The 27225-nt window shown below is 52.7% G+C and overlaps 3 protein-coding genes across 7 annotated transcripts in view; all 3 read left to right on the top strand.

Annotated features, from left to right (window-relative positions):
- The window catches only part of IP6K2 (inositol hexakisphosphate kinase 2), a 29251-nt gene extending 20396 nt beyond the window's left edge, over positions 1 to 8855 (top strand). For all 4 annotated transcript variants that reach the window (XM_067754334.1, XM_067754335.1, XM_067754336.1 and 1 more), the window contains 5 exons: positions 152 to 479; positions 2384 to 2606; positions 3644 to 3819; positions 7462 to 7637; positions 8084 to 8855. In XM_067754334.1, the coding sequence (XP_067610435.1) occupies positions 278 to 479; positions 2384 to 2606; positions 3644 to 3819; positions 7462 to 7637; positions 8084 to 8584 (1278 nt within the window). In that variant the 5' untranslated portion in view covers positions 152 to 277 and the 3' untranslated portion in view covers positions 8585 to 8855. The remainder of the gene's footprint in view (positions 1 to 151; positions 480 to 2383; positions 2607 to 3643; positions 3820 to 7461; positions 7638 to 8083) is intronic.
- A 1905-nt stretch (positions 8856 to 10760) lies between these two features.
- NCKIPSD (NCK interacting protein with SH3 domain) lies at positions 10761 to 26111 on the top strand. The gene is made up of 13 exons (XM_067754283.1): positions 10761 to 11052; positions 13617 to 13726; positions 13953 to 14157; positions 14330 to 14420; positions 14674 to 15164; positions 16420 to 16590; positions 16734 to 16820; positions 16909 to 17047; positions 17130 to 17210; positions 17413 to 17541; positions 17648 to 17740; positions 17868 to 18040; positions 20656 to 26111. The coding sequence occupies exons 1-13, from the start codon at positions 10882 to 10884 to the stop codon at positions 20857 to 20859; spliced, it is 2145 nt and encodes a 714-aa protein (XP_067610384.1). The 5' UTR covers positions 10761 to 10881; the 3' UTR covers positions 20860 to 26111.
- Positions 22499 to 27225, top strand: part of CELSR3 (cadherin EGF LAG seven-pass G-type receptor 3) — a 35827-nt gene continuing 31100 nt past the window's right edge. For both annotated transcript variants that reach the window (XM_067754235.1, XM_067754234.1), the window contains exon 1: positions 22499 to 22619. The gene's annotated coding sequence lies outside the window, so the exon portion shown is untranslated. The remainder of the gene's footprint in view (positions 22620 to 27225) is intronic.

The raw sequence follows: 27225 nt of genomic DNA, 5'->3' as shown, positions 1-27225 counted from the left end.
TGTGGGAGGAGGCGGGGACGAAGTGGGCGGCGTGGGCGGGACCCTGCGGGAGCTCAGGCTGTTTTGTTTTTCTGCTGGAAGAGGAGGGCTAGCGCCTCTAAGGCGGTTCCTGGCCCTTTCCAACTCCGTTGTCACTCTTTGCTTCCGGCAGAGCGTCCTGGCCCACACAGCCGAGGAGCTGAGGCCAGACAGACGGACGCACGGACAGACGACAGAGGACGCGCTGGCCGCTGCACCCCGCTGCCTCCCCCTTCTCCCTGCTGCCTGCACCTGGAGGATGAGCCCAGCCTTCAGGGCTATGGACATGGAGCCCCGCGCCAAGGGCATCCTGCTGGAGCCCTTTGTCCACCAGGTCGGGGGGCACTCGTGCGTGCTCCGCTTCAACGAGACGACCCTGTGCAAGCCTCTGGTCCCGAGGGAGCACCAGTTCTACGAGACCCTCCCTGCGGAGATGCGCAAATTCACTCCCCAGTACAAAGGTGAGCCCCCAGCTGCTGTAGGGGTCGCCAGCGCCTGGCAAGGACATGCAAGGCGTCGCGGCCAAGGAAAGCCCAGGCAGCCATCCCCGGAGCCCTCACCCCTCCCACTCGCTCTGTGTTTTCCCTCCTCCTTCTCCTCTTGGCCCTCCGCCCAGCACCTCACACCCTCAGTTTTCAAGTTGCGGTAAGATTGCTCAATTCTGTTTTGTTTTGTGGGTTTGTTTTGAGTTTATTTTTGGTGGAAGTGTAGTTGTGTTTTATGTTCAGGTGTCTCTTTATCTCGGTAACCCATAGTCCCCCATGAGGAGACATCCGGGGAAGACTTTGGGAGGATTTTACCCAGAATACTTGCCGCCTGCTTTTTGTCCTCCAGGAAACCAGAAGCCCTGTTGATTAGGTAGGCTGGGAGCAGAGTTGAGTCAGATGGAATGCAGGATTGGGAGGCTTGTGCTGATTAGCTGAAGCCCTTTGCTATTACGGAATGTCCCCGAAATGGCTATATTACGGCAACCCTTTGATTCACATGTGGTGACTCTTTCTTCCTTTTTATAATGCATTTTGGTGGGGGTGGGGGGGAATCAGCAGCCAACAGCATGGTGTGGTCTTTCCTGGGGAGGGCGGAGATCCTTTGTAAATCAGGAAGAATCCATTAAGGAAAATAATTTTAAAGTTGCATTACCTGGTTATGCAAAAGACTCTTGAACAACTTGGGTTCTTCTGGAACTGTTGAAACATGCTCTTTGAAGACAGAATGTACTGGGCGTCTCTCTTTGTACTCTGAATATGCATGTGTGTTGCGGTCGGGGTGGGGGAGTTGGGGGCCCTCACTTGGTCCTTCTCTGTTGTTTTTTCCAGGACAAAGCCAAAGGCCCCTTGTTAGCTGGCTGCCCCGCCCCCATTTTTTTCCCCGGTTCTTTTCCCATGGCCACAGGAAAATGTGGTCCCCTGAATTCCCCACCCCGGCTCCTCTGCGCCCAGAGCCAGGTACCACCTCAGAAGTGTCGTCTCTCTGAGCACGCATTCCCCTGCAGCAAGGACTGAGCAAATTGAGTGATCCCAGGCCACAGAGGCCTGGGAGGAAAGGTGTTCAGCCAGTCGGCTGTAAGGCACTCGTCGGCACCTGCTGAAACACTCTCACCTGACAGCCCCCTCCTCAAAGACTGTCTAATTACACATGGCAGGTTCTAGAGACTCGGGGAAAGCTGCTTTCAAGGCCACTACGCGTCTGTGCTCCCAGCCCAACCCTATTTGCCTTGTGTTCATTTTGTTCTTTTGTGACATGAGACTGCAAAGACCAATAAAGCAATATATTCAAGAAGGGCAAAAGGCTTGGGGTGCCCAGTGCGGGGGCACTGCAAGAAGCCTTTGTTAGGGTGTCTTTTGTGCTGTGTGGTTTGTTTCGTTTGCTCCTTTATTTTGTTTTGCTTGCCCAGTCTTCCCTTACAGTTGGATGCTTCTTACCCCTCAGGCAAATCTCTGTTCAGGCTCTGCTTTAAAGCAAGCCTCAAGGCTGTTGGAGTTTCTGTTTAGGGCCTTAAAAATTCCCACAAGATATAAAGAGCAAATGTTTTTACGTCTCTCTTAGGATTAGAAGAATTACATAAAAATTAATAAACATTTTCAATGATGGAAAAATGTGTCTTGTAATTCTTTGGCTCTTGCCTTGTTGAGTGCATCAGAGAGGAAGACTCTCGGCCATGTTTGCTCCTTAATTGCTTGTCTTGTATGGTGTCATCTTTTCTAGATGTTTTGATATTTGTTAGGTTTGCAGATGAGTTTGGGGCCTCTGGCAACATAGAGACTAAGGAACAGGGTAAGAAAAAACTAAACGTTACAATCATGTTATTTGTAACACATCTTCCTGTGGAATTAAAAGTCCTCTCTGTTCCTCACCCTTCTTCCAGGTGTGGTATCTGTGCGCTTTGAAGAAGATGAAGACAGGAACTTGTGTTTAATAGCATATCCATTAAAAGGGGACCACGGAACTATGGACAGTGTAGATAACTCAGACTGTGAACCAAAAAGTAAGCTGCTAAGGTGGACAAACAAAAAACATCACGTCCTAGAAACAGAAAAGATCCCTAAGGACTGGGTGCGCCAGCACCGGAAGGAGGAGAAGATGAAGAGGTGGGTATAGACTGAGAGGAGACTGAGCTCCGTGGGAGAGGAGGGATCTCAGTTACAGCCCAGTCCCCTAGGGCTAAGGACTCACACTATGGACTTATTAGTAGGTACCTCGTCACTCAGTGGTCAGTTCCCACATGGTGTGCCCAGCTTCTCTTTAATTGACTCTGAGTTATATCATGCCATTTCGGGTAAAACAACTGTAGTGGCAGCTGTAAAAAAGTTTCAGTCACTCACTCCTCCTGCATCTGCCCTGTGCCAGGCCCTATGTGGCATCCTGGGGATGTAGCAGTGACCCAGACAGAAGCCATCCCATCACCTCAGGTTGTTCACTGATAGTGGGAGACAGAATGGTCAGTTGGGCATCCCCAAATCTTGGGGATCCCCGTAGGCAGAGTGCTCCAAGTGCCACACCTTGGCAGAGCTTGTGAAAAGATAAATTATATATATATTAAAAACGTAGCTAAGAGGTTGACTTATTCTCATGGAATTTCAGTCTCCAGCATTCTGAGTCAGGGAACCTGGATGTTCCAGAAGCCAGGGGGTGTACTACCTAGAAGAAGAGGGCAGTGGAGGCTGCCTTGCAGGGTGCGGGCTGGAGGCAGAGGTTGTTCTTTCATCGAAGGTTTTCCTTACTGTAGAAAAACAACTGTAGAAAAACAGCGAGCTGACACACACCCCCCTTTTTTTTTTTAAATCAGCTGTCTTGGAACTTCTCTGGAGGTTCAGTGGTTAAGACTCCGCACTCCCAATGCACAGGGCACGGGTTCGATCCCTGGTTGGGGAACTAAGATTCTGCATGCTGCGCAGCCTAAAACATTTTTTGAAAAGAAAATAAATAAATAAAGATTAAAGTTTCTAAATCAATCAACTGTCGAGGTATAATATACTATGGTAAATGAAGTGTTTACTGTGTGCACTAAAACAACCACCACATCAAGGTATGAAACTTCCTATCACTCCAGAAAGTTCCTTCATGCCTTTTTGCCCCTGAGTTTTGATAAGACATTATGATTTATTGGCTCCTTGTCTCTTTATAGCCATAAGTTAGAAGAAGAATTTGAGTGGCTGAAGAAATCTGAAGTCTTGTACTACAGTGTAGAGAAAAAGGGGAATGTCAGTTCCCAGCTTAAACACTACAACCCTTGGAGCATGAAGTGTCACCAGCAACAGTTACAGAGAATGAAGGAGAATGCAAAACATCGGAACCAGTACAGTATCCTTTGTTCATAGGGCATCTCTGCCTTGGGGAGAAGGGAGGGCAAGTGAGAGGAGACCCTACGAGCTTGGAGAGAGAAATTGAATTTTTTTTTAGTCATGGTTGTGCTAGGACACCCTACGTGGTAACTGTGGGCATATATTACTTCCCTCGGGGCCAAAGGCTGGTCTGGGAGTGCAGGTGCTGGGGAGGGAGTCTGATGGGTTCCTGGGGGTCAGGGGCACCTCATGGAGGGACCAACCTGCACCTGGGGGGCTTTAGCTTGGAGTGCAAGGACCTGGTTCATGTTTTCAGACTCCTACAGAAGTCCCCAAATAGTGCTTAACTGCCAGGGTCTGCAGTGGGGTAGGACTGACCTTTCAGTCTGGTTCACCAGGTTAGCACATGAAGAAAACACAGGGTCCTTTCTTTTTTTTGGAGTCGGGGAACCTGGATGTACCAGATAGAATAATGCATTGAACCTCGAAGTACCAGTCACCAAGGTTCAGCAGTTGGTTAACCCAGTCATGTCAGTCTCCTGTCATGACTGTCTCTATACACCCAGCAGCCCCCAGCTGAACACTCTCTGAAGCAAGTGTCAGATATTTCATTTCATCTATATACACCTCAGCATGTATCTCTGAAAGATAAAGGTATTTTAAAACATTAATACCATTATTACTCCTTGAAAAATGGACAGTAATTCCTTACTATCAAGTATCTAATTTGTGACCCCATTTTCCTAATTGTCTCATGAATATTTTTGTTGATTATTTGCTTGAATGGGGATCCAAATGAGGTTCACACATTGCATTTGGTTGAAATGTTTAAGTCTTCTAAAATACCCTTTCTGGTTTTTCTTCTTGGAAATTTCTTGTCAAAGAAACTGAGTCTTCTAGAGTTTCCCACCATCTGGATTTTACTGATTACATCCTGTGGTGTCTTTTACATGTTACTCTTTCCCCTCTGTTTCCATTGAGTTGATAATTTTATCTACAAGCTTGATGAGATTCAGGTTCAGTTTTGGGGGGGTGGGGGCAAGAATCCCTCAGAGATGGTATTGTAGCTGTCCATCGGGAAGCACGGTGTTTTGTTGTCTTTCTCTTTTGTATTGCAGTTGCCTTAGAGCCATTTTTTCATTAGGTGATTTTCTAATTTTGTCATTCCTTTTTCTCATTAGCTGGAATCCTTCTGTAAAGAGAAACTCTTCCTCATCAACTATATGCTTATCCTGAGGTATAGTTCATATAGGAAAGGCAGGTTAAGAGTTTATTTTCCTTTGTTTACTAGATTTGGAATAAAGAGATGGTTTCTTAACACCCTCCAAAGGTGACCAGTGAGGTTTTCAGCATTGTTATGAACCCATGAATTTAAACATATTTGACGTGTTTTAGTCCATTGCAGTTATCTTTACTGATGCTCAAATTGTCCCATGCTTGGCAAGTGGGAGCCTTTCAAAATAGGCTCCTGAGTCATTTTGACACAATCACAGTAGTCTCTGATGGCTGTCTTTCCCATATGAAGAACTGGTACAGACTCGTGTATATTTCATATTCCAGATGTGAATTCAGTCATTCTTCTACACCAGGGGTTGCAATCTTTTTCAGTAAATGGCCAGTGAATATTTTAGGCTTTGCAGGCCATACACTGACTGCATCACAACTCTGCCATTTGTACCCTGAAAGCAGCCATAGATGATAATGTAAATGAATGAATGTGGCTGTATTCCAATAAAACTCTATTTATGGTCACTGAGATTTGAATTTCATTCAATTTTCATGTGTCATGAAGTATTACATACAGGTTTTTTTTTAATTCTTATTTTTACTATGATTTTTTTAACATCTTTATTGGAGTATAATTGCTTTACAATGGTGTGTTAGTTTCTGCTTTATAACAGTGAATCAGCTATACATATATCCCCATATCTCCTCTCTCTTGCATCTCCCTCCCACTCTCCCTGTCCCACCCCATACAGTTTTTGACCTCTTAGAAATATAAGAATAGGGCTTCCCTGGTGGTGCAGTGGTTAAGAATCCGCCTGACAATGCAGGGGACATGGGTTCAAGCCCTGTTCCAGGAAGGTCCCGCATGCCACGGAGCAACTAAAAGCCCGTGCGCTACAACTACTGAGCCTGCGCTCTAGAGCCCATGAGCCGCAACTACCAAAGCCCACGCACCTAGAGCCCGTGCTCCGCAACAAGAGAAGCTACTGCAGTGAGAAGCTGGTGCACCACAACGAAAAGTAGCCCCCACTAGCCACAACTAGAGAAAGCCTGCGCACAGCAACAAAGACCAACACAGCCATAAATAAATAAGTGAATGAATGAATGAATAAAAAAATATATAAGGGCTTCCCTGGTGGCGCAGTGGTTGAGAGTCCACCTGCCGATGCAGGGGACACGGGTTCGTGCCCCGGTCCGGGAAGATCCCACATGCCGTGGAGCAGCTAGGCGCGTGAGCCATGGCCGCTGAGCCTGCGCGTCCGGAGCCTGTGCTCCGCATATATATATATATATATATGTAAGAATCAATGGACCTCCCTGGTGGCACAGTGGTTAAAAATCTGCCTGCCAATGCAGGGGGCACGGGTTTGAGTCCTGGTCCGGGAAGATGCCACATAGCACAGAGCAACTAAGCCCGTGCACCACAACTACTGAGCCTGTGGTCTAGAGCCTGTGAGGCACAACTACTGAGCCCTCGTGCCACAACGACTAAAGCCCATGCGCCTAAGAGCCTGTGCTCTGCAACAAGAGAAGCCACTGCAATGAGAAGCCCACGCGCCGCAACAAAGAGTAGCCCCCACTCGCCACAACTAGAGAAAGCCTGCACGCAGCAGCAAAGACCCAACACAGCCAAAAAAAAAAAAGTAAGAACCATTCATTCCTAGCTTATAGGTTATACAACAGTGAGTGAGCAGGGGGTCATGATTCACTGGCCCTGCTCTAGGAGCACTGGTCTGGGCACTAGGGGAGCTCATACATCCGGTCATTGTTTCTAGATCTTTTCAGTGCCCACGTCTGGGAAATACATATTTATTTTAAAGAGAAAACTTTTCATATGAGTTCATACTGATATTTCTAGTTCATATTTAAGACTAGGATTTACTGAATTTATTTGATGTTCTGTTTGTAATTTAGGACATTTCTATTTTTGTTTTGTTTTGCTATTTGTGTCACTTTTTTAAAAATTTATTTATTTATTTATTTATGGATGCTTTGGGTCTTAGTTGCAGCACATGGGATCTTCATTGCGGCATGAGGGATCTTTTAGTTGCAGCATGTGGGATCTTTTTAGTTGTGGCGTGCGAACCCTTAGTTGCCGCATGTGGGATCTAGTTCCCTGACCGGGGATTGAACCCGGGCCCCCTGCATTGGGAGTGCAGCGTCTTAGCCACTGGACCACCGGGACAGTATGTTTTGGACCGTGGTCCCACATCTTGCTGAGTTCAGGGAATGATGTGTGTGTCTCCCAGGCTGTTCTCAGGCCAGTTCCCTGACAAGAATTGAAGGTGTCTTTCAGCCTTCTAGTCTGGGCTGCCTGCATGGGAGATGTAGCAGGATCTCTGGGGTACTGTGTGCAGGCCTTGTACCCTGGGACTGCCAGGGCCCCGTGGAGCAGCACCTTTTCATTAGAGGGGCATTGTCCTTAACCACTCAGAATTTATCTTACTGGAGAACCTGACTTCCCGTTATGAGGTGCCTTGTGTTCTGGACCTCAAGATGGGTACGCGCCAGCATGGTGACGATGCTTCAGAGGAGAAGGCAGCCAACCAGATCCGCAAATGCCAGCAGAGCACGTCTGCAGTCATTGGTGTGCGCGTGTGTGGCATGCAGGTGAGAAGAGTGCAGGTGCGTGGTGTGGGCTGGCTGGGGCATCCAGGAGCTGCCATTCTCCCATCGTGGCATAGTCCCGTTTTCTCAAAAGATTCCAGATTTGAATGAACCTGTCACTTTCTGGTTAGAAAAGGAAGCATGCATGCATGGGTAATCGTCTCTGGGGCTGGCCTGGTTGGCTGAGTCCAGAGGCTGTGGACAGGAGGGGGAGAAAGGCAAAAAAGCTAGGCCCTCTCCACCAACACATACACTGAGCAGGGGGCTGGTGATGGAACCCAGGTCAGAGGGCTGTATCCTGAGTGGGTGTTGATTGGCAAGGACAGTGTCTCTTGTGATACTTAACAAATTAAAGGATCTGATCCAGGACTATCATATCGCTGCCACTCCCCAGGGTCTAGGCCCTGAGATGGCTGTCAGCACCTCACCTGCTGGTCTCCCTCCCACAGGTATACCAGGCAGGCAGTGGGCAGCTCATGTTCATGAACAAGTACCACGGCCGGAAGCTGTCCGTGCAGGGCTTCAAGGAGGCACTTTTCCAGTTTTTCCACAACGGGCGGTACCTGCGCCGCGAGCTCCTGGGCCCTGTGCTTAGGAAGCTGACTGAACTCAAGTCCGTGTTGGAGCGACAAGAATCCTACCGCTTCTACTCAAGCTCCCTGCTGGTCATTTATGATGGCAAGGAGCGGCCTGAAGTGGCCCTGGACTCAGATGCTGAGGACTTGGAGGACCTGTCAGAGGAGTCAGCCGACGAGTCGGCTGGTGCCTATGCCTACAAGCCCATCGGCACCAGCTCGGTGGACGTGCGCATGATCGATTTCGCACACACCACTTGCAGGCTGTATGGTGAGGACAGTGTGGTACACGAGGGCCAGGATGCTGGCTATATCTTTGGGCTCCAGAGCCTGATAGACATTGTTACAGAGATAAGTGAGGAAAGTGGGGAGTGAGCTTGCTGGCTGCAGCAGTACCTGAGAGACTCTCTGTGTCCCAGGCACAGCTGTGCTGCGTCGGGGAGGAGGCCAGTATGGCCAGGCGGTGGCCCCTGCAGCCTGGAGCTGATGCGCAGAGGCCTCTATGAGTCCCAGCCTGAGCCAGCCCCAACCGCTCTCGGAGTCTTTATTTATTTTAACTCTCTTCAACATTCCACATTTGATGATGCAGATACCTCTTTCTTCCCTGAGTGTAAATGTTCTAATACAAATCTTTTTGTTAATTGTACACAGTGCTGCTGTCGTTCTTGCCCAAGGATAGGCAGCCAGCCCCCCTCCCAAACCTCAGAAACATCACATATGCCATGACCTTCACCCTGGCCCAGCAATATATTCCTTCCAGTGACCCCATCCCATGGACCCTAAAGTCACCATAGCCTCTTGGCTTAGTCCTCAGTCCCTTAACCGAGCACCCACACACATAACCGTAAATGGGTCCCTCTGGGATCTGTGCTGGTCTGTCCCAGCACCCCTTACGCAGAGAACTACACTTGACTGTTGATACAGGTCTTTCCCTGCCCTCATGTAGCTTAAGCCAAAGTTGGGCAGCAGGTGTGCCAAACCTTGGGTCCAGCTCCTGTGCCACTGGTAGCAGCTAATTGGCTGGACATTGTGATGTCAGACATCCTGGAGTCAATACTGGGGCCTCAGGTAGCCACCAGGCTTTGGTCTGTTGGCAGCCATTGGCTCTGTGGTCAAGGTCTTAGGAGGTCCCAGAAGGTGGGTGGCTTGATGGGAGGGGTTCTGAGCAGTGTGGTCCTCTTGGCCACACCACCTGTCACCACTCCTACGCAGCCCTGGACCCCACTGCAACCACGCTAGTGTCATCCTTCATGTGGCTCCAGCCAGGGCAGCCCCTAAGAGAGCTACTTGTGCTCTGTGCTAGGACAGTTTCAGGGAGAGGTGTGGCAAGAGGTCTTGAACTGCAGACCCAGACACCAGGGAGAAGGACACAGAACCAGTGCTAAGAAGGTAGGGTCTGGATGTCCAGTTTTAGCAGCCCCACCCCTTGCCTTGCCTGAACCTCCTAGCACCTCCTCTCCAAGGTCCATTATGCCTGTATCCACTACGTCCAAAAACAGGCCAACTGCATACACTGGCCTGGTTGTGCCTACAGCCCCTTCTCCCTGGGCCCAGGCTTCCAGAGGGGAATGTGGCTGGAGCAGCCCCTGGACAGAAATGGGAGGTCCCCAGGACCCTTAGGATCTCTCCCCGGAGTTTCCCCCTTCCCTCCTAGGACTTCAAAGACCTCACCAAGTCAGGGCTGACCGGAAGGTGGGCCAAACAAGCTCTTAAGGCCACATGGTGCCCCACTCCCGATCCTCCACCAGCCCTTCTGTCTGCTCTCAGAAGGAAGCATGAGAAATAAGATAACCTGGAGTTGTAAGTCCCCAAAGACAACAGAACAGAGTGATGTGATAGCGATTGATAGGGGTGGGAGCCTGCGGACTTTATACTGTGAGGAAGGGAAGTGTGTCCCAGGCAGAGGAAACTATGCAAAGACCCACATTACAGAGGACGAGAGAAGCTAGTAGCCGAAAAGAGGGGGTGGGGTGGGGAGCAAGGATGGGAGGACTTTGGACAGAGAAATGGCCCCCCGTGGGTTTTGTTTTTACCGCCCCCCCCTCACTCTTGCTCCGCGTTGCCCACCACTGGGGCGGTAAGCGGGCTCAGGAGGCCTAGAGACACGGAGCAGACCCGGGCCCCGCGGGCGCCTCCAAGTGTCTCAAGATACAACAACGGGACTACCCTAACGGGGTCGCTGTCCTTATGTTAGTAGGTCAGGTCCCACTCCCCTGGGGTGGCAAGGACGCATGGGACTGTCAGCATCGGACAGAGGCTCTGTCTTTGGGCTGCGGGCGGAGCGCTCCTTCGGGAAGTCGGATGGGCCGCAGCACTAGGGCTTGGGCGGGTAAAGGGAGTGGAGGGCCGGGCGGGAAAGCTGGGTCTGGGGCTCTAGGTAGGGTGCTGGGGCAGGGAGTCGGGAGCTTGGAGACGCAGAAGTCCACGGAAGGGGCGGAAAGGGCAGCGGGTTCTCGGAGGCCGCGCCGGGCCGCGCAGCCTGTGGACACTAGGGGGCGCCGCGCTTCTGCGCAGGAGCCGACACATCCTGGGGCGGGGCTGCGGCGGGCGGGCGCGCGCGCGCGCACGCGCCGTATGTCACGGGGCAGGGCGAGCGCGGTGAGGCGCTCCCGGCCTGGCGTCCTGGTTTCGCAGACCCTGCCGTCTCTCCTGCCCCGGCCCGACTCACCCTCATGTACCGCGCGCTGTACGCGTTCCGCTCGGCGGAGCCCAACGCGCTGGCGTTCGCCGCGGGCGAGACCTTCCTGGTTCTGGAGCGCAGCAGCGCGCACTGGTGGCTGGCGGCGCGGGCGCGCAGTGGCGAGACGGGCTACGTGCCGCCCGCCTACCTGCGCCGCCTGCAGGTGAGTGTGCCCCTCCCCGGCCCGGCCTCAGCCGCCCCTAGACTGAGCTCCAACATAGGCTCGCAGGACAGACCCCGGCACCCCAGGCCCGCCGGGACCTCCAGCAGATAAGGAGTTTGAGAACCTGACCGTGAAACCCCAGGAGGACTGGGACCCTAAGAGCCCGCGCCCCAACCCAAGACCAGGGCCTTGACAGCCAACTCTGAGGACTCAGATCTACCAAAAGCCCAGCTCTGGGACTGAGACTCCTCGGGATCCCAGAGCCATTGGGCCCCAACATCTGAACCTCCATCCGAATAGAATTCAAGAGTCAGTCCTGAGATTACAGCACACCAAATTCTGAGCAGTTCCCCAGATCATTGAGACCCCAGAATTAATTGGCCCCTTCCCTGGATCACCAGGATCCCACACTTTTGCCTCCTTTTCCTCAGCTTCCACCACTGAGACCCGGGCAACCCTGGACACTGCCTGTTTCCCCACCATCTTCCATGTCTTTACACCCCCTCTCTCATTTGGACCTGAGAGCCATGGACACCCCCCTCCCCTAAATGACCCCCCAAGCCCTGAGACCTCAGTATCTTTTACTCTCCTGTACTCAGTCACCCCCTAAGCCTTTCCTAAGACACCTTCGTCAGTTCACTTTGAACCAGGGATCCCAGGCCCTGCTGACATTCCCTGGCACTACTCTCTTTCACAAGCCTCAGGCCCTGACTTTTCAGACTTCCTTTCTCTGAAGATGAGGGAGCTCCATCCCTCCTTGGCCCCCAGCCTGGGGTGGGGGCTGCTCCCATTGCAAGGAAGTGAGACCTCCCCATGGCGTCCCCGGTCTGGCTTTGGCCCCATTTCCTTCCAGTGGAGTCTGCAGCCCCAGTTCCTGTTTCCCCAAGAATAGTCCTGGTATGGGGGCTGGGATGTGTTGTCTCCAGCTGGTCTATTCTGATCACAGGGGGAAGGAGGGCCTGGAGCCTCCAGGTCTGCCCTGTGCCAGACACCCCCGCCCCATCCTAGTCCATAGCCTTTAGGAAACATCCTGTCCCAGCCCAGTTCAGGACAGAAATAACAGGATAAATTTGGAGATGTCATCTGGTCTTACCAGAGAGGATGGGCCCTGGTCCCTAAACCCTTGGCCTCATGGCATCTAGGAGTGTCTGGGTAAGAGTGAGAGCCCTGGACACCAGGGCTGCTGGGTCCAGGGTGAGCATGTCAGACCCAGCCTCTTTGGAGCTGGGAGCTTGTTGGAGCCTCTGAGGAAAGTCCTGCCTCTTCCCCAAGGGCCCAAGAGGCCCCTCCCCTGCCTGGGCCACTGGGGCTGGGTGTTTGGGGAGGGCAGAGAGGCTACCATCTTGTCTATCTGTTGGTTTCTTGCTGCATGTCTCCCTCTGCCTTCGTCTCCGTGGCTCTCTCTGTATCTCGGTGTCATTCTGACTCTCCGCTTGTGTGTGTTTCTTCCTCCGACTCTCTTCCCTTCTCTGTCTCCAAATCTCAGTTTCTTTCTGCGTGTCTCCCTCTGCTTCTCTCTCTCTCTCCCTCTCTCTCTCCCTCCCTCCTTCTCTCTCTCTCTCCATCTTTCTTGCTTTCTGTGTATCATCTGTCTTTCTCTGTCCCCCTTTCTGTCTGCTGTCTCCTGCACTCTGACACGCCCCGTGCTACCTGGAGGGCTTTGTTGACCTCTGAGTCCATCTGTCTGTCCCCATCAGAGAAGCTTCTCAAACCTACTCTGGTGTGATGTCACCTTAGTTCTGAGGCTCCTATGTCTGATGGACCATGTGTGCCAGGGGCAGCGAAGGGTGGGAGTGGCTGGTCCCACAGCTGCCACCCCCTACTCTGTACCCCATGCCAGCCAGGCTGGGTAGATTGGACCCCTGAGTTGCTGCGGATGGCAACACAGAATCTGGGGCAGGGGCCAGGTCCTGTGCTCATGTCTGTCTTTTGCCACAGACACAGAACTGCTGCTTCCCAGTGCAGGTCTGGAGGATTCCTGGAATAGCTTGAGGGGATGGGGGCTGGCAGCAGGGGTGGAGAGAGGCGATCCCTTTGGCCTGTCCTCAGCTACTAGGGCCTGCAGAAGGCTCTCTGAGGACAGGGCCGTCCTGGAGTGTGACCTTGGTTTTGTGAAGGATCAGCAAGATCCAGAGTGATTTGTTAAGACTTCCAGACACTAGAGGCTCCCTGCTTGGCATCTCAGCCTGGGATCTGAGCCAAGCCTGGGGATAGACTAAGTGTGTACTCCTGGCCTCAAACTGAGGGTCCGTGGGCTGTGGTATTGCTCTAGACCCCAGGTTTTCGGCGACATCTTAGCTGAGAGCCTCACTGTGAGGTAAAATCCTGCTCGGGGCCCCAATATATAAAGCAGCAGCATGGGCCTTCCCCGTGGCCCAGCTCCCTGAGTGACGCAGTTTGAGAAGCCCATTTCATATTCTAGTTCAGCTTGCTGTGTTCACATCTGGCATTACAGGCTTTAGCTGTAGTGGTCCTTTGTCTGCCCCGGGCTCCATCCTGGGCTGGCTCTGGGCTCAGTACCTCACTTGGCCCCCAGGCCTAACTGCCCACCCCTGCCCCCACAGGGCCTGGAGCAGGATGTCCTCCAAGCCATTGACAGGGCCATTGAGGCTGTGCACAATGCAGCCATGCGGGATGGTGGCAAGTACAGCCTGGAGCAGCGCGGGATCCTCCAGTGAGTGGGGCGGGAGAACCGCCCAGTAAGCACCGTGGGGTGGGGTCCTTCAGTGAGTACTGGGGACGCCAGAGAGCAGTGTTGGTAGCGCAGAGTGGGGTGGAGCATGAGGGCAGTGGGAGGTTGGGGAGCCTGGGCTAGGGTGGGCCGCATCCCACGAGGAGCATGTGAGGACTTCGGGAGTTGTAAGGTAACTCCCCCAATAACCTCCCTGTCCCTCCCTCAGGAAGCTGATCCACCACCGGAAAGAGACCCTGTCCCGCAGAGGCCCCTCAGCCCCCAACCCTGCAGCTATGACCCCGTCCACCAGTGACCACCACCTGGATGCTGCTGCTGCCAGGCAGCCCAATGGGGTGTGTAGAGCTGGATTCGAGCGGCAGCACAGCCTGCCCAGTTCTGAGTATCTTGGGGCAGATGGAGGCCTCTACCAGGTACATGGTGAGAACATCCTAGGAAAGGGAGGTGGGTGGAGCTTAAGGCTTTGTCCAGAGGCGCCAGGGGTCCACTGGGGTCAGCGATGCCGCCTGGAACCATAGTCCTGCCCATGCCAAGCTCAGGGCGCTAGCCAGGTTGTACCCTCAGATCCCACTTCTGTCCTCCCAGATCCCACCACAGCCTCGCCGAGCAGCACCCGCCACGCCACCCCCACCTGTGAAGCGCCGAGACCGCGAGGCCCTACTGGCCTCGGGGAGTGGTGAGAAGGCGGGGTTGGGGGACTCGGGGGGCACCCTGTACTTGGAATGGTTACTCTGCCTATGTCAGGGAACTGGGGGCTCCAGGCTTGGGGGGAAGACAGGGCACGTGTCAGGGCAATTGGGGGTTCTGGGCTTGGTGGGAGGGTCTGGCATAGGAACAAGGCCCTGTACTGGGGGGCGGGGGCTCTGGGCTTGGAGGGGTTGGGGCCCCCAGGGGGCTGCCCTAGCACAGCATCCCCTCTCTGCCCACAGGCGGCCGCAACACCACACCCTCTGGGGGCAGTTCTGTGTCCAGCGGCTCCTCTGTCAGCAGCACCTCCCTTGACACACTCTATACCGGCTCCAGCTCATCGGAGCCAGGCCCCAGCTGCTCACCCACGCCCCCACCTGTGCCCCGCCGAGGCACGCATACCACTGTGTCCCAAGCTCAGCCCCCTCCCTCCAAGGTGCTAAACTCGGAGCCCCCTACAGAGGAGGTAGCAGTTGATACAGCCCCAGCCCCTGATGAGCTGGAAGCCCTGGGTGCACTGAGCCTGGGGACCACAGAAGAGAAGGCGCTGGCTGAGACTGCTGTGCCCAGGACCATTGGGGCAGAGCTGATGGAGCTCGTGCGGAGGAACACCGGCCTGAGCCACGAGCTGTGCCGAGTGGCCATTGGCGTCGTGGTGGGTCACATCCAGGCCTCAGTGCCGGCCAGCTCACCTATCATGGAGCAGGTCCTCCTCTCACTGGTAGAAGGCAAGGTGAGGGTGGGCAACAGGGCCAGGGGCCTCCCCATCCTGGGGCTGCCCTACAGCCCCTGCCCCTTCCCCACCCTCACACTGTGTCCAGCCTTTACCTGACAGGTCTTTGTTGAGCTCTAGCTCTTGGCTTCCTTGTGCTGGGTACTGGGGACATTTGGGCTGATCCCTGAAGGAGAAAGGGAGGAAGAGTATTCCAGGCAGAGGCTCAGGCTGGACGAGGGCCATGAGGCAGGACCGAGCTTGGCTCACAGGAAGAAGTGGAACAAGGCCAGCATGGCTGGAACACAGGGGGTGAGGGAGGGAGCAAGTGGTGTGGTTGGAGGTGAGACCTGGGGCAGGTGACAGATGAGACAGCCGTGGGTGGCCAGGAGTTCTCTCAGGCTGCAGGGAAGGAATGGACATAAGGCATGAGAGAGGGCAGTGTCATGCTGGCCTTAGCAGTGGAGAGCAGTGGGTGCTTCGAGAGCTATGATGGAGGCCTGAGTGCTGACTGAGATGTGAATGAGGTATGTGTGGATCATGGGCGGGTGGGATCCTTTGCCAAGGTTGGGGCACTGGTCAGGGAGCAGGATTGGGGGGCATGAGTCAAGTCTACACGGTGGGGGCCAGATGGGCCAGAGGTCTCTCCTTAGGGCTCCATGGCTCCTGCAGCTCTGGTTTGGGGTGTGGGGAGCAGTGAGTCAGTGGGCTTGCCTGTGCTGGGACACTGGATCAAGAGGAACACGGCAGGTGGGTAGATGACAGGCCTGTCCCACTTTGTGTAGAATCAGGGGGTGGAGTCTCAGTCACATTCAGGTGGTGAGGAGTTGGTGGCCTTCCTCATGGAGGATGTTTATCCAGGTCTGGGACAGGAGGCAAGTTTTTGGAGAACACCCCACGGATGTGTCTCATGCAGAATCCTGTCCCAGACGGTTGTTAAGACTTGGGGGCAGTGGAATTACTTGGGGAGGGGGTATAGAACTGGGTCAGTGCCCTTGGCGGCCTCGATGTTGGGGAATGGGCTGTGGGAGCAGGTCTTTTGTGGGAGCTTGATGGGAGCAGCGGGGAGGAGGGAAGAGACCTGGGGGCTGGTCCCCTCACCCTTCCTGCGACGACGCTGGCTCCAGGCAGCTCTGGCAGGTGAGGCTGGGGCCCCCTGCCTGACACTGGCCTGGAGCTCATGCCATGACCTTAGGGTCTAGGCTGAACTCCAGGCCTTGTGGGCCTCCTGGAGATGGTGTGGGGCAAGTGTGCTGAGCCAGACCTCTTCCTCCAGGACCTGAGCACTGCCCTGCCCTCAGGGCAGGTCTGCCACGACCAGCAGCGGCTGGAGGTGATCTTTGCAGACCTGGCCCGGCGGAAGGATGACGCCCAGCAGCGCAGCTGGGCCCTGTATGAGGACGAGGGTGTCATCCGCTGCTACCTGGAGGAGCTGCTGCACATTCTGGTGCGGGCTGGGTGCCCCCAGATGCCCCCCACCCCTGCCCCATCCCTCCCCAGTGCTCGGGAGTCTCCCCTACTCATCCTCAGCTCACTCACATGTGGCCACCTTACACTGAGTGACTCCATCACACTTCGTCCTCCCCACAGACGGATGCAGACCCTGAAGTTTGCAAGAAAATGTGCAAGAGGAATGAGTTCGAGTCTGTCCTGGCCTTGGTGGCCTATTACCAAATGGTGTGTGGGAAACAGAGGGGAGGGGGCACAGAGGGACCTGGGTAGAGGTGGGGGTTCCGGCCATTGAGCACACAGGGTCCCCTGCCAGGAGCACCGGGTGTCGCTGCGGCTGCTGCTCCTCAAATGCTTCGGCGCCATGTGCAGCCTGGACGCAGCCATCATCTCCACACTAGTGTCATCTGTGCTGCCTGTGGAGCTGGCGCGGGACATGCAGACAGACACGCAGGGTGAGTGAGGGGCAGCTTCCTGCCAGCTGGGGAGGTTCCCGCCATGTGGGGGGCTCTGACCGCCTGCTTTGCTCCCCCGCAGACCATCAGAAACTCTGTTACTCCGCCCTCATTCTGGCCATGGTCTTCTCCATGGGGGAGGCAGTGCCCTATGCACACTATGGTAAGAAGGCAGGTCACTGACCAGCGGACCACAGGGAGCCCACAGCCCGCTGGAGGTGGGGCCCATGGCCCAAGGGGCTGGGCACCCACTGACTATAGTCTGACTGAATGTCTCCAGGGCTCACAGAAACCCAGGGAGGCTGGGCGGTGTGGCGGTGTGTGACGGGGGGCGGGCTGCAGACTTCCACGTGCCCCTCTCCCAGAGCACCTGGGCACACCCTTCGCCCAGTTCCTGCTGAGCATCGTTGAGGACGGGCTGCCCTTGGACACCACCGAGCAACTGCCAGATCTCTGCATGAATCTACTTCTGGCTCTCAATTTGCACCTGCCAGGTGGGGGCAGGGCCTGACGGGGGTGGCTGACTCGCCGTAGGGGGGAGGAGGGGGGCTCTCCAGGCTTAGCACCTGTGCTGTTGTCTACCCCCGTGTCCTTCCTCAGCCCCTGACCAGAACTTCATCATGGCCGCTCTGAGCAAACACGCCAATGTCAAGATCTTCTCCGAGAAGCTACTGTTGCTCCTGAACAGAGGGGGTGAGGGCCCAGGAATCTGTGTGGGGCCCCTTCGATGTCCTGTGACTCCATGACCTCTGTAACTCGCTGGGGTGACTCTGGGCCCCCTCGAGGACTGCCCTGACCCCCTCTTCCCCCTGCCTTCTAGATGACCCCGTGCGCATCTTTAAGCATGAACCTCAGCCGCCACACTCCGTCCTCAAGTTCCTACAGGACGTGTTCGCCAGCCCCGCCACAGCTGCCATCTTCTACCACACGGATATGATGGCGCTCATCGACATCACCGTGCGGCACATTGCGGACCTGTCGCCTGGAGATAAGGTGCCTGGGGATGGCAGCTGTGTAGAAACTAACAAAAGGGGGGCACCTGACACTGAATGGAGACTAGGGCGAGGGGCACTGCTGGAGCTGGGTAAGTGTGGGAGGCCGCTCAACCATGACAGGTGTGCCAAGACCCAAGGGAGCCCGCCATGAGGTGGTCGGGGGTGGGCTGTCTGAAGAAAGCAGGAGTGGAGGGAGTGGTGGGAGGTGAGGAGGAGGAAGTAGAGTTTACACAAAGCCTTGGAGGCTGCGGCGGGAGGTTGTCACCCCTCTCAGGGGCAGGGGAAGTGATCTGATTACCATCCTGAATGAAACGGAGACTGAAAGCACAGCAGAAGCGGGAGGCTGGTGAGGAGGCGGCTGCAGCTGTCCACGTGGCACGAATAGGCTGGGAGAGGAGGTCAGGCCGGGGTGTGTTGGAGGTGGGTTGGCAGGGCTTGCTGCTGGATTGGTCTGGAGCAACCGGGTGGATGAAGTGCCGATTGCTCAGGTGGGGAAGAACCTTTGAATAGAGTTGTGTTTTGATGTGTCAAGACTGAGAAGATACCTGTTGGACATCCAGGTACAGAGGACCTGGGGTGTGAGTTGGGACTGGAAAGAGACACTTTGGAGTTGGCTGTGCATAGATGTGCTGGGAAGCCTGTGACAATGTGGTCACCTAGGGTGTGGGATGGATGGGACAGAGGGAAGCTCAGGCCTCAGCCCAGGGCACAGTCGGGGCACATAGGGAGACACCCAGGAGGAAAACCAAGAGAGCAGGAGCCCAAAGCCACGTGTATGGAGGAGGAGGGGGATGAGCCGTCTCCACAGTTAGGAGCCCGAGTGAGATGAGGCCTGAGAATGAGCCACGGGATTCGCCACATGGAGATGAGGCGTGATTCACAAGCAGCGTCCAGGGACGCTCCAGGGCTCACAGAAACCCAGGGAGGCTGGGCGGTGTGGCGGTGTGTGACGGGGGGCGGGCTGCAGACTTCCACGTGCCCCTCTCCCAGAGCACCTGGGCACACCCTTCGCCCAGGGAAGAGAGTCCGAGTGGGAAGTTGAAGAGAGGATTTGAAGTTGGAGGGGAGTAGAAAGGGGGAAGATGGGAGCAGTGAATGGAGACAACCTTCGTGTGTTTTTAAGTGAAGGGGAGCAGAAAAAGGTGGGGGATCACTGGAGGGAGACATGGGGTCAGGGAAAGTCTTTTAAAGGTGGGAGATGCTGGTGCATGTCTGAGTCAGAGGGAATGATCCAGCACGCCAATCATGGAGAAACGGCTGATGTGTCGGGAGAGTCAGCCGCTGCGGGTGTCAAGTAGGTCAGGCAGCAGGGGAGGGTCCAGGCCCCCCTGGAGGGATGGCCTCTGGCAGGAGCCAGGACAGTTCATTCACTGGGGACAGGTGAGGTGTGGGTGCCGGGGGAAGACCAGGCGTTTCTGAAAGTCTGCTTGTTTTCTGCATGAAGCACAAAGCCAACTGATCGGGCAGTTTAGGTTTGGAAAATGGAGAGAAGGTGGGCAGTGGTCCTTTCAGGAACAGTGAACGTGGCAGAGGAAAGTGGCAGGGGTGCCAGGCAGTGAGGTTTGTGGTGGGGAATGCCATTCAAGCCTGCACAAGACTCTAATTGTCTGCTGCTTAGCTTCTAGGATTTGATTGGCAGGTGCTTTTTGGTCTGACCAGGGTTGGGAGTTAGCAGGGTGATGCTGCCTAAAGAAGGTTTGAGTATTGACTCCTCTAATCAGAGGTAAAGAGAGAAATGAGGGATGGTGAGGGGAGCAAATGGAGGAAAAAGTGCTGGCGCCAGGTCAATGGATCAGGGTCTCAGTGAGGATAAGGAGCAGCTGGGGTGTCAGATTGGAGTGGTTCTTGGAGCCGTTAAAGCCAGAGGTGCTGGAAGGGTGGGTTGGCGGGGAGTGTTGGAGATGGATTCAGGGCACACGTAGAAGGCAAGATGTCCGGGTCTTACTGGGACGGATTGGATTCGGGGTGTGGGGAGAAAGGAACTGGAGGGGACACGTGCAGTTTTGGCTTGAGCACTTGAATGGACAGCAGTGCTCTTTATTAAAATAAAGAACACGAGAAAGCCTTCAGCTTTGGGAAGATGGGGAAGATCACGAGTTTGATGGTTGTTATGTGAGTTTGAGTTCTCTCTGAGATAAGCAGGAGGTGACAAGTGGGCAGTTGGATTTTCTCATCTGCAGCTCACCGGAGAGTCTCTGCAAGAGGTTTGAGTGGGGGGTCACTATTTGAAGCTGTGGGTGTGAATGAGATCTTCCAGGGTGAGAGGATAGAGTGAAAAGCAGAGGGCCTCCAACAGACAGACAGCAGCCCCACAGGGGCCCAGCATTACAGGAGGGATGGGGGCTCGCTGCTTCCCCTCGCCACCTCTCTGAGGCAGGACTTCCCTGGGCCGGCCGCGTTCTGGGACTGTGTGTGTCTCAGATGATTTATTTATTCACTTACTTATTCAACGACTATCAAAGGCCAGTTCTGTGCCAGGTCCACTCTGGGTGCTGGGGATGCAACCCTGGTCTTCAGTGATGTGGCTGCCAGGAGGCAGTAGTGGCCTGTCCCTGTCTGGTGGCAGTCTCAGTGCCTCCCTGGGGTCCCTGAGCTTGCCTGGTCTCCCCACAGCTTCGCATGGAGTACCTCTCCCTGATGCACGCTGTGATCCGCTCCACACCCTACCTACAGCACCGCCACCGGCTCCCCGACCTGCAGGCCACACTGCGACGCATCCTAACCGAGGAGGAAGCCTCGCCCCAGTGTCAGATGGACCGCATGATTGTCCAAGAGATGTGCAAGGAATTCCCGGTGCTGGGCGAGGCCCCCAGCTAGCACCTTCTTTTCCTCCCTTCCCTGCAGCCCTGGGTAGGGTGCAGGGGACTCGGAGGCTTGGCCCTAAGAATGTTTTGCACTGACAGTGTGAGGGGCGGTGATGGTGGAAGGGACCTAAGCAGGGGCCCCCACCTGAAATAGAGCTAATGAGAGGGGCCAAGCGCAGGATTAGGGACCACGCGCTGGGAGCTATGCTGGGGCAGGGGGAGTGTGAACTGAAGCCCCTCCATCTCCCGCTGGGCTGCCTCTTCAGCATGCCCCCCCACCCCATACACATGCACACTCAGAGTCCTGCTGCTGCTCCAGGCTGGGCCAGAGCCCTCATCCCCCGCGCCCACCTGGTCTGTGTCCTGGGCTTCAGCAAGCCGTGTCCCTGGGGTGAGAGGAGGCACCTTCCGCCAGCTCTGTTCTTTGCCTTAGCTTCACAGTGAGTGCTGCTCATGTGCTCTGTCCCCCCAGCCGCCACCCCGTGGGGGTCTCTGCCCCCACTCCAGCCCCCAGAGGTCTTGGCCAAGCTGCTTCTTTGAAAGCAGAGTCTTAGAGACGGGCCATCCACCCTGGAGCCTCACAGAATGAGGTGATGGCACTGATAAAGCCAATGACAGAATCTATTTTCTCTGTAAAAATGTAGACCGAAAAGCCATGTGTATTTTCCTATGTGCTGCAGCTCAGCTTGGAAATAAATCACAGGCATCTGGAAACAGGCTTCCCTGTATGATCCTGAGTGGTGGTGGGAGAGGATGGTCAGGGGCACTGGGGCCTCAGGACCTCGTCACTAGCTTGCCCTGTCCTCTCCAGCCTGAGGAGGTGATGGTCCCTAACAGGCCTCTCCATCGAGGTCCCTTGAGCCCTGTTCCAGCCTCTCTTCCCTGGGTTCCCACTTCTCCTGGGCCATAGCCACAGCCACTGAGAGCCCCATGGTCCATTTGCAGGTGACTGCCCCTCCAGGCTTCACTTACATCTTTCTTTGCCTTGAATGCCGTGTCTGTCTCCCCTGTTGAAACCCTATATCCTTTATACCTGTTCTCAAATGAAGCGGCTCCTATCCAAGCCCTGGCCTCCCTGAACTCTTAGGGCTGCCCAACTGTTTCCCTTCCTTATTTGTCTTCCTCTGGATCCAGCGAGGTTCCCTCATTTTGCAGCCTTAGCGGAGATTTGGTAATTACAGTAGGACAAAAAGAATATCTCAACAAGTGTGGGGTTGGTTGTGCACTGTTTGAGGGGAATCAGCCCAATGTTGGGCAAAAAACTTTTTCCTCGTGGGCTCCCCAGTTAACTAAGGCTGTCACCATAAGTTGGGGAAGAGAGTCAGAACCTGTAGGCAGACACCAGGCAGCAGTGGTTTCCATCAGTTCCCTTCAGTTTGTTACCCAAGATGATTCTCATCAGATTCCACACATCCAGAATCACTGATGCTGTGACTTCTTGCCACGACTTTTCCTTTCTTAATGGGGTGCTGAAGGCAGAGGGCTTTTACTCTCTCAGCAGAACGGAATACGGCAAGAAGCCCAGCAAGGCCAGTCCAGGGGTGGGGTCCCAGGGAAACAGGTCCATGGGAGCAAAGCACAGGAGGCCAGCAGGGAGATGTCCTTCCTGACCTGTTGACTCTTCCAGAAGTTTAAGTGCACAGGCTCACCTGGACCTGAGGAGGAGCTGACACAGTTGTCTGCAAGAAAGCTCTGTGTGGTACAACCTGGTCACTTCATCCTGGAGGCCTCTGCCTCCCTTCCACAGACGGAATCAACAATGCTGACTTCCAGGTACAGCTCCTTTCTCATTGGAGTGCTGAAGGCGGAGAACCATGGTTCTCCTCCTGAGAGCGAGTAACTCAGTGATAAGCACAGGTCCTCAGGAAGCTGAGGCAGGAACATTTGATAGCCTCTGTGCCTTGCTCTGTTTGCTGTTAGGCTGCACACACTGACCTCGTGGGAAAAGCAGGGCAGTGCTGTGCCATCTGTCCTAGTGCTGGCCCCCGTGAGAAACGAAGTGCAGCCCCGTGGCTGGAAGATCAGAGCCCCTGCCCACTTCTGTGTGATTGTCCAGGGGACCCTTGCATGTGTTTGTAAGGAGACACTCAGAAGGGCCAGGACTCCAGGACCGTCAATAAACACCTTGATGGTGTCTCACCGCACAGAATTAAAGCTACCAAGGACAATGACTAGCCAGAGAATTCCTCAGGGAAGGAACTGTCTGAGAGAATACCTCTGACTGCTTGGAAGGATGGTAGACGTGGATGTGGTTAGGCAGGGGAAAGGGCAAAGAGAGAGAAAACTAAGGCACTCAAAGAAGGGAGTGACAGGGTGGGGCTGAGGAAAACTCAAATTTTGAGGGGCAGTGAGGGCTGGGCGTTTGGGCCAACCTCTGGACTAGAAGTGGGTCCCTACAGGTGTGGTACCATGTCCGTGGGACATGTCTGAGTACAACATGCTACATGTGCATAAGGCAGCTCCAGGGTAAGGGGTTGGGTGAAGACCACCTGCCTGCTCAGTCCCCAAAAGATACAGACTGAGGCTCCAAGTATGTGAGGATAACCTTTTCTTTTTCTCTCTTATTTAATGGAAGAATAACATACTATGAAAGCTACAGTATGCAAAGAGTACAGCTAATGAATTATGACAGAAGATGCTAATGTAGTCACCACCCAGTGTCACTAGTTCCCAAAGCCCACTGTGCACCCCTCTCAATCACCAACTCCTTCCTTCTCCCCAGACCTCTTCCCTAGAGGTAATTACTGATAAGTTTTGCCTGTTTTTGAACTTTATATAAATAGAATCATATAGACACTGGCTTCTTCACTCACCAAGTTTTTGAGGTTTGTCTATGTCATAGTATGTGGTTGCAGTTTGTTCATTCCCAGTGTCGTGTGGGTTACACCCTCATTTATTTATCCACAGTTAACGACTGTGGATAAATTTCAGTTTCCAATTTTTGTCTATTACGAATTGTGCTGTCAGGAGCACTGTTGTACATGTCTTCTTGTTGCTCATATGCCTTGCACCAGGAGGTATATCCTCAAGAGTGGAATTGCAGGGTCACAGGCAGAAACTGCCAAATAGTTTCCCAAAGTAGTTGTACCAGTGTACTCTCCTCCACTGGTGCCTGAGTTCCAGCTGCTCTATATCTTTCCCAAAACCTGGTGTTGTCAGTCATTTTCATTTTAGTCATTCTGGTGCAGTATAGTAGTATTTGCTTTTACACTTGCGTTTCCCTGACGACTAAAGAGGTTGAGCACCTTTTCATTAGTTTACTGGCTATTTGGATCTTCTCTTGTGAAGCACCTGTTCACATCTCTTGCACATTCATCGACTGGGTTGTCTATCTTTTGTTGGTTTGTAGTATGTATTCAGGATATGAGTCCTTGGGTTGTATATCTTACAGTATCTTCTCCCATTCTTAACATCTTTTGATGAAAGGAAGTTCTTAATTGTAATGTAATCCAATTTTTCAGTATTTTCCTTTATGGTTAGTACATTTTGTATCCTATTTAAAAAATATATATTTGCGGACTTCCCTGGTGGCGCAGTGGTTGAGAGTCCGCCTGCCGACGCAGGGGACACGGGTTCGTGCCCCGGTCTGGGAAGATCCCACATGCCGCGGAGCGGCTGGGCCCATGAGCCATGGCCACTGAGCCTGCGCGTCCAGAGCCTGTGCTCTGCAACGGGAGAGACCACAACAGTGAGAGGCCTGTGAACCCCCCCACCCCAAAAAAAATATATATATATACATATATATATATATATTTGCTTAAAGTCATGAAGAACTTCTGTGTTCTCTTCTAAAAGCTGCAGTGTCTTTTCTTTCATATTCACATGTCAAACCTGGAATTGATTATGAAGGTAGTATGAAGTAGGGGTCTCATGTAATTTTTTTCTACATGGATGTCCAGTTGACCCAGCACCATTTATTGGAAAGCCCATCCTTTGTGTTGGCTCTTAAGAGCCACCCTTGTCAAAATTCAAGTCTCCACACATCTTTAGACCCCTCTCTGGATTTTGTTCCATTCATCTGTCTATTCCTGCACCAGCACCATACAGTCTTGGTTTCTGTAGCTGTAGCTTTCTTGATCTCCTATAGACGAAGCTGTTCTCCTACTTGGGTTTTCTTCAGACTGTCTTGGGTATTCCTGGCCCTCGTACGTTTTAGAATCCAGTTTGTCAGTTTACACACACACACACACTACACAGTATCTACTGGGATTTCTATCGGAGTTGCATTGAATCCATTCTTTGGGAAGAATTAGCATGTGTGCAATACAGGCATACCTCATTTTGTTGCACTTCACAGATAAACTGCATCTGTTACAAATTGAAAGGTGTTGAAGGTTTGTGGCAAACCCTGTGTCAAGCAAGTCTAATTGTTGCCAATTTTCCAACAGCATTTGCTCACTTCATGTCTCTGTGTCACATTTTGGTAATTCTCATAATACTTCAGACTTTATCATTATTATATTTGTTATGATGATCTGTGATCAGTGATCTTTAATGTTGTTTTTCTTTTATTTTTGGCCACGCCATGCAGCATGCGGGATCTTAGTTCCCCCACCAGGGATCAAACCCGTACCCCCTGCAGTGGAAGTGCTGAGTCCTAACCACTGGACCACCAGGGAATTCCCTGGTGTTACTTTTCAAAAAGATTACAACTCACTGAAGGCTCAGGCAATGGTTAGTATTTTTTAGCAATAAGGTATTTTTTTTTAAATTTTGTGGTCCCCCCACCTTTTTAGGTTTTGATTTTCTCTTTTTAAAAAAATATTTATTTATTTATTTGGTTGCACTGGGTCTTAGTTGCAGCAGGTGGGCTCCTTAGTTGTGGCTCATGGGATCCTTAATTGCGGCAGGCAACCTCCTTAGTGTGGCATGCAAACTCTTAGTTGCCGCACGCATGTGGGATCTAGTTCCCTGGCCAGGGATCGACCCCAGCCCCCTTGCATTGGGAACGCAGAGTCTTAACCACTGCGCCACCAGGGAAGTCCCAGCAATAAGGTATTTTTAATTAAGGTATGTGCATTTTTTTAGGCATAATGCTGTTATTGCAAACTTAATAGACTCTAGTCTAAACATAACTTTTATATGCCCTGGGAAACCAGAAAATTTGTGTAACTCACTTCATTGTGATATTTGCTTTATTGCGGTGGTCTGAAACTGAACCCACAGTATCTCCGAGGTATGCCTGTATTTAATCTTTCAGTCTTTGAACATAGTTTTCCACTCCATTTATGTCTTTATTTCTCTCAATAATGTTTTTTTCTTCCAGTGTTTCTTGAGATATAATTGACATATAGCACTATATAGGTTTAAGGTATACAGCCTAATGATTTGACTTACATACATCATGAAATGATTATCGCAGTGTTTAGTGTCAATAATGTTTTATTGTGTGTGTGTATGTGTGTGTGAAGAGTCATTGCACATATTTCATTATATTTATTCTAGCAATTTACCTTACATGATGCTACTGTAAATCACATCATGAAAAAAATTTTTCTCACTTGTTGATATATAGAAATTACAACTGATTTTTATATATTGACCTTGCATCCAATGAATGCTAAACTCTAACAACTTATCTATAAGTTCTTTTGGATTTTTTACATACACATTCCTGTTGCCTGTGAATAAGTTTTCTTTTTTCCTTTCCAATCCTTGTACCTTTTTCTTGCCTTACTGTGCTGGCAAAGCCCTCCAATATAATATTAAGGCTTGTTGTCAAGAATGTGAAATGTTTTCCTCTAGCAATGCTCTGCTGCTCCAGAGGTGAGGAATTCACAAGTAGTCTATTTTTTTTTTCACAATTCACAACATTTTATTCAAGTTAATACATTTCATTCAGTAATCAGCCATATTATCCTTGGCACCATTAATAACCCCTTAATCACAAGAGAAACAGAGGGAAAGACTGAGATTTATGTGTAGAAGTTGATCTCCACCAAAACTAATTCATAGTCCATCATCTTTCATGATTGTGCTTTTACTTGAGGCCTCATTTTTGGGGCGAGGGGGCTGTTTCTCATAAGTGTTTGCTTAAAACAAATAACATGACCTACGTGGAAGGAAAATAAGGTCTAGTCCCTAGTGAACAAGCAGGGGATCCTCCAGGAAAGGAGCCCTAAAGGCTCCTTGAAGTGACAGTAACCCTTCTGCCCCAACCAGTCAGTAGTAAGTTATAACCAGGTGAATGAGAGAGGTAGTAACTAGCTGGAGAACCCATGGTCTAGACTCTCTAGAACAGGAATGGCTGAGTGAGTCAGAACTGGAGGGAGACATCTACAGTGTCTGGAAAAAGTGACCAAGAATAGGAAAGTGTGAAAAAGATACAGGTTTCCCACCAGGGTACCCACAGAAAGATGGTGGTACCAGTCAAAGGCAG

Source organism: Pseudorca crassidens, chromosome 10, assembly GCF_039906515.1.
Source record: "Pseudorca crassidens isolate mPseCra1 chromosome 10, mPseCra1.hap1, whole genome shotgun sequence".
NCBI classification, from domain to species: Eukaryota; Metazoa; Chordata; class Mammalia; order Artiodactyla; family Delphinidae; genus Pseudorca; species Pseudorca crassidens.
Note: the sequence above shows the minus strand (reverse complement) of the source record. Positions and strands in the feature narration are given on the sequence as shown.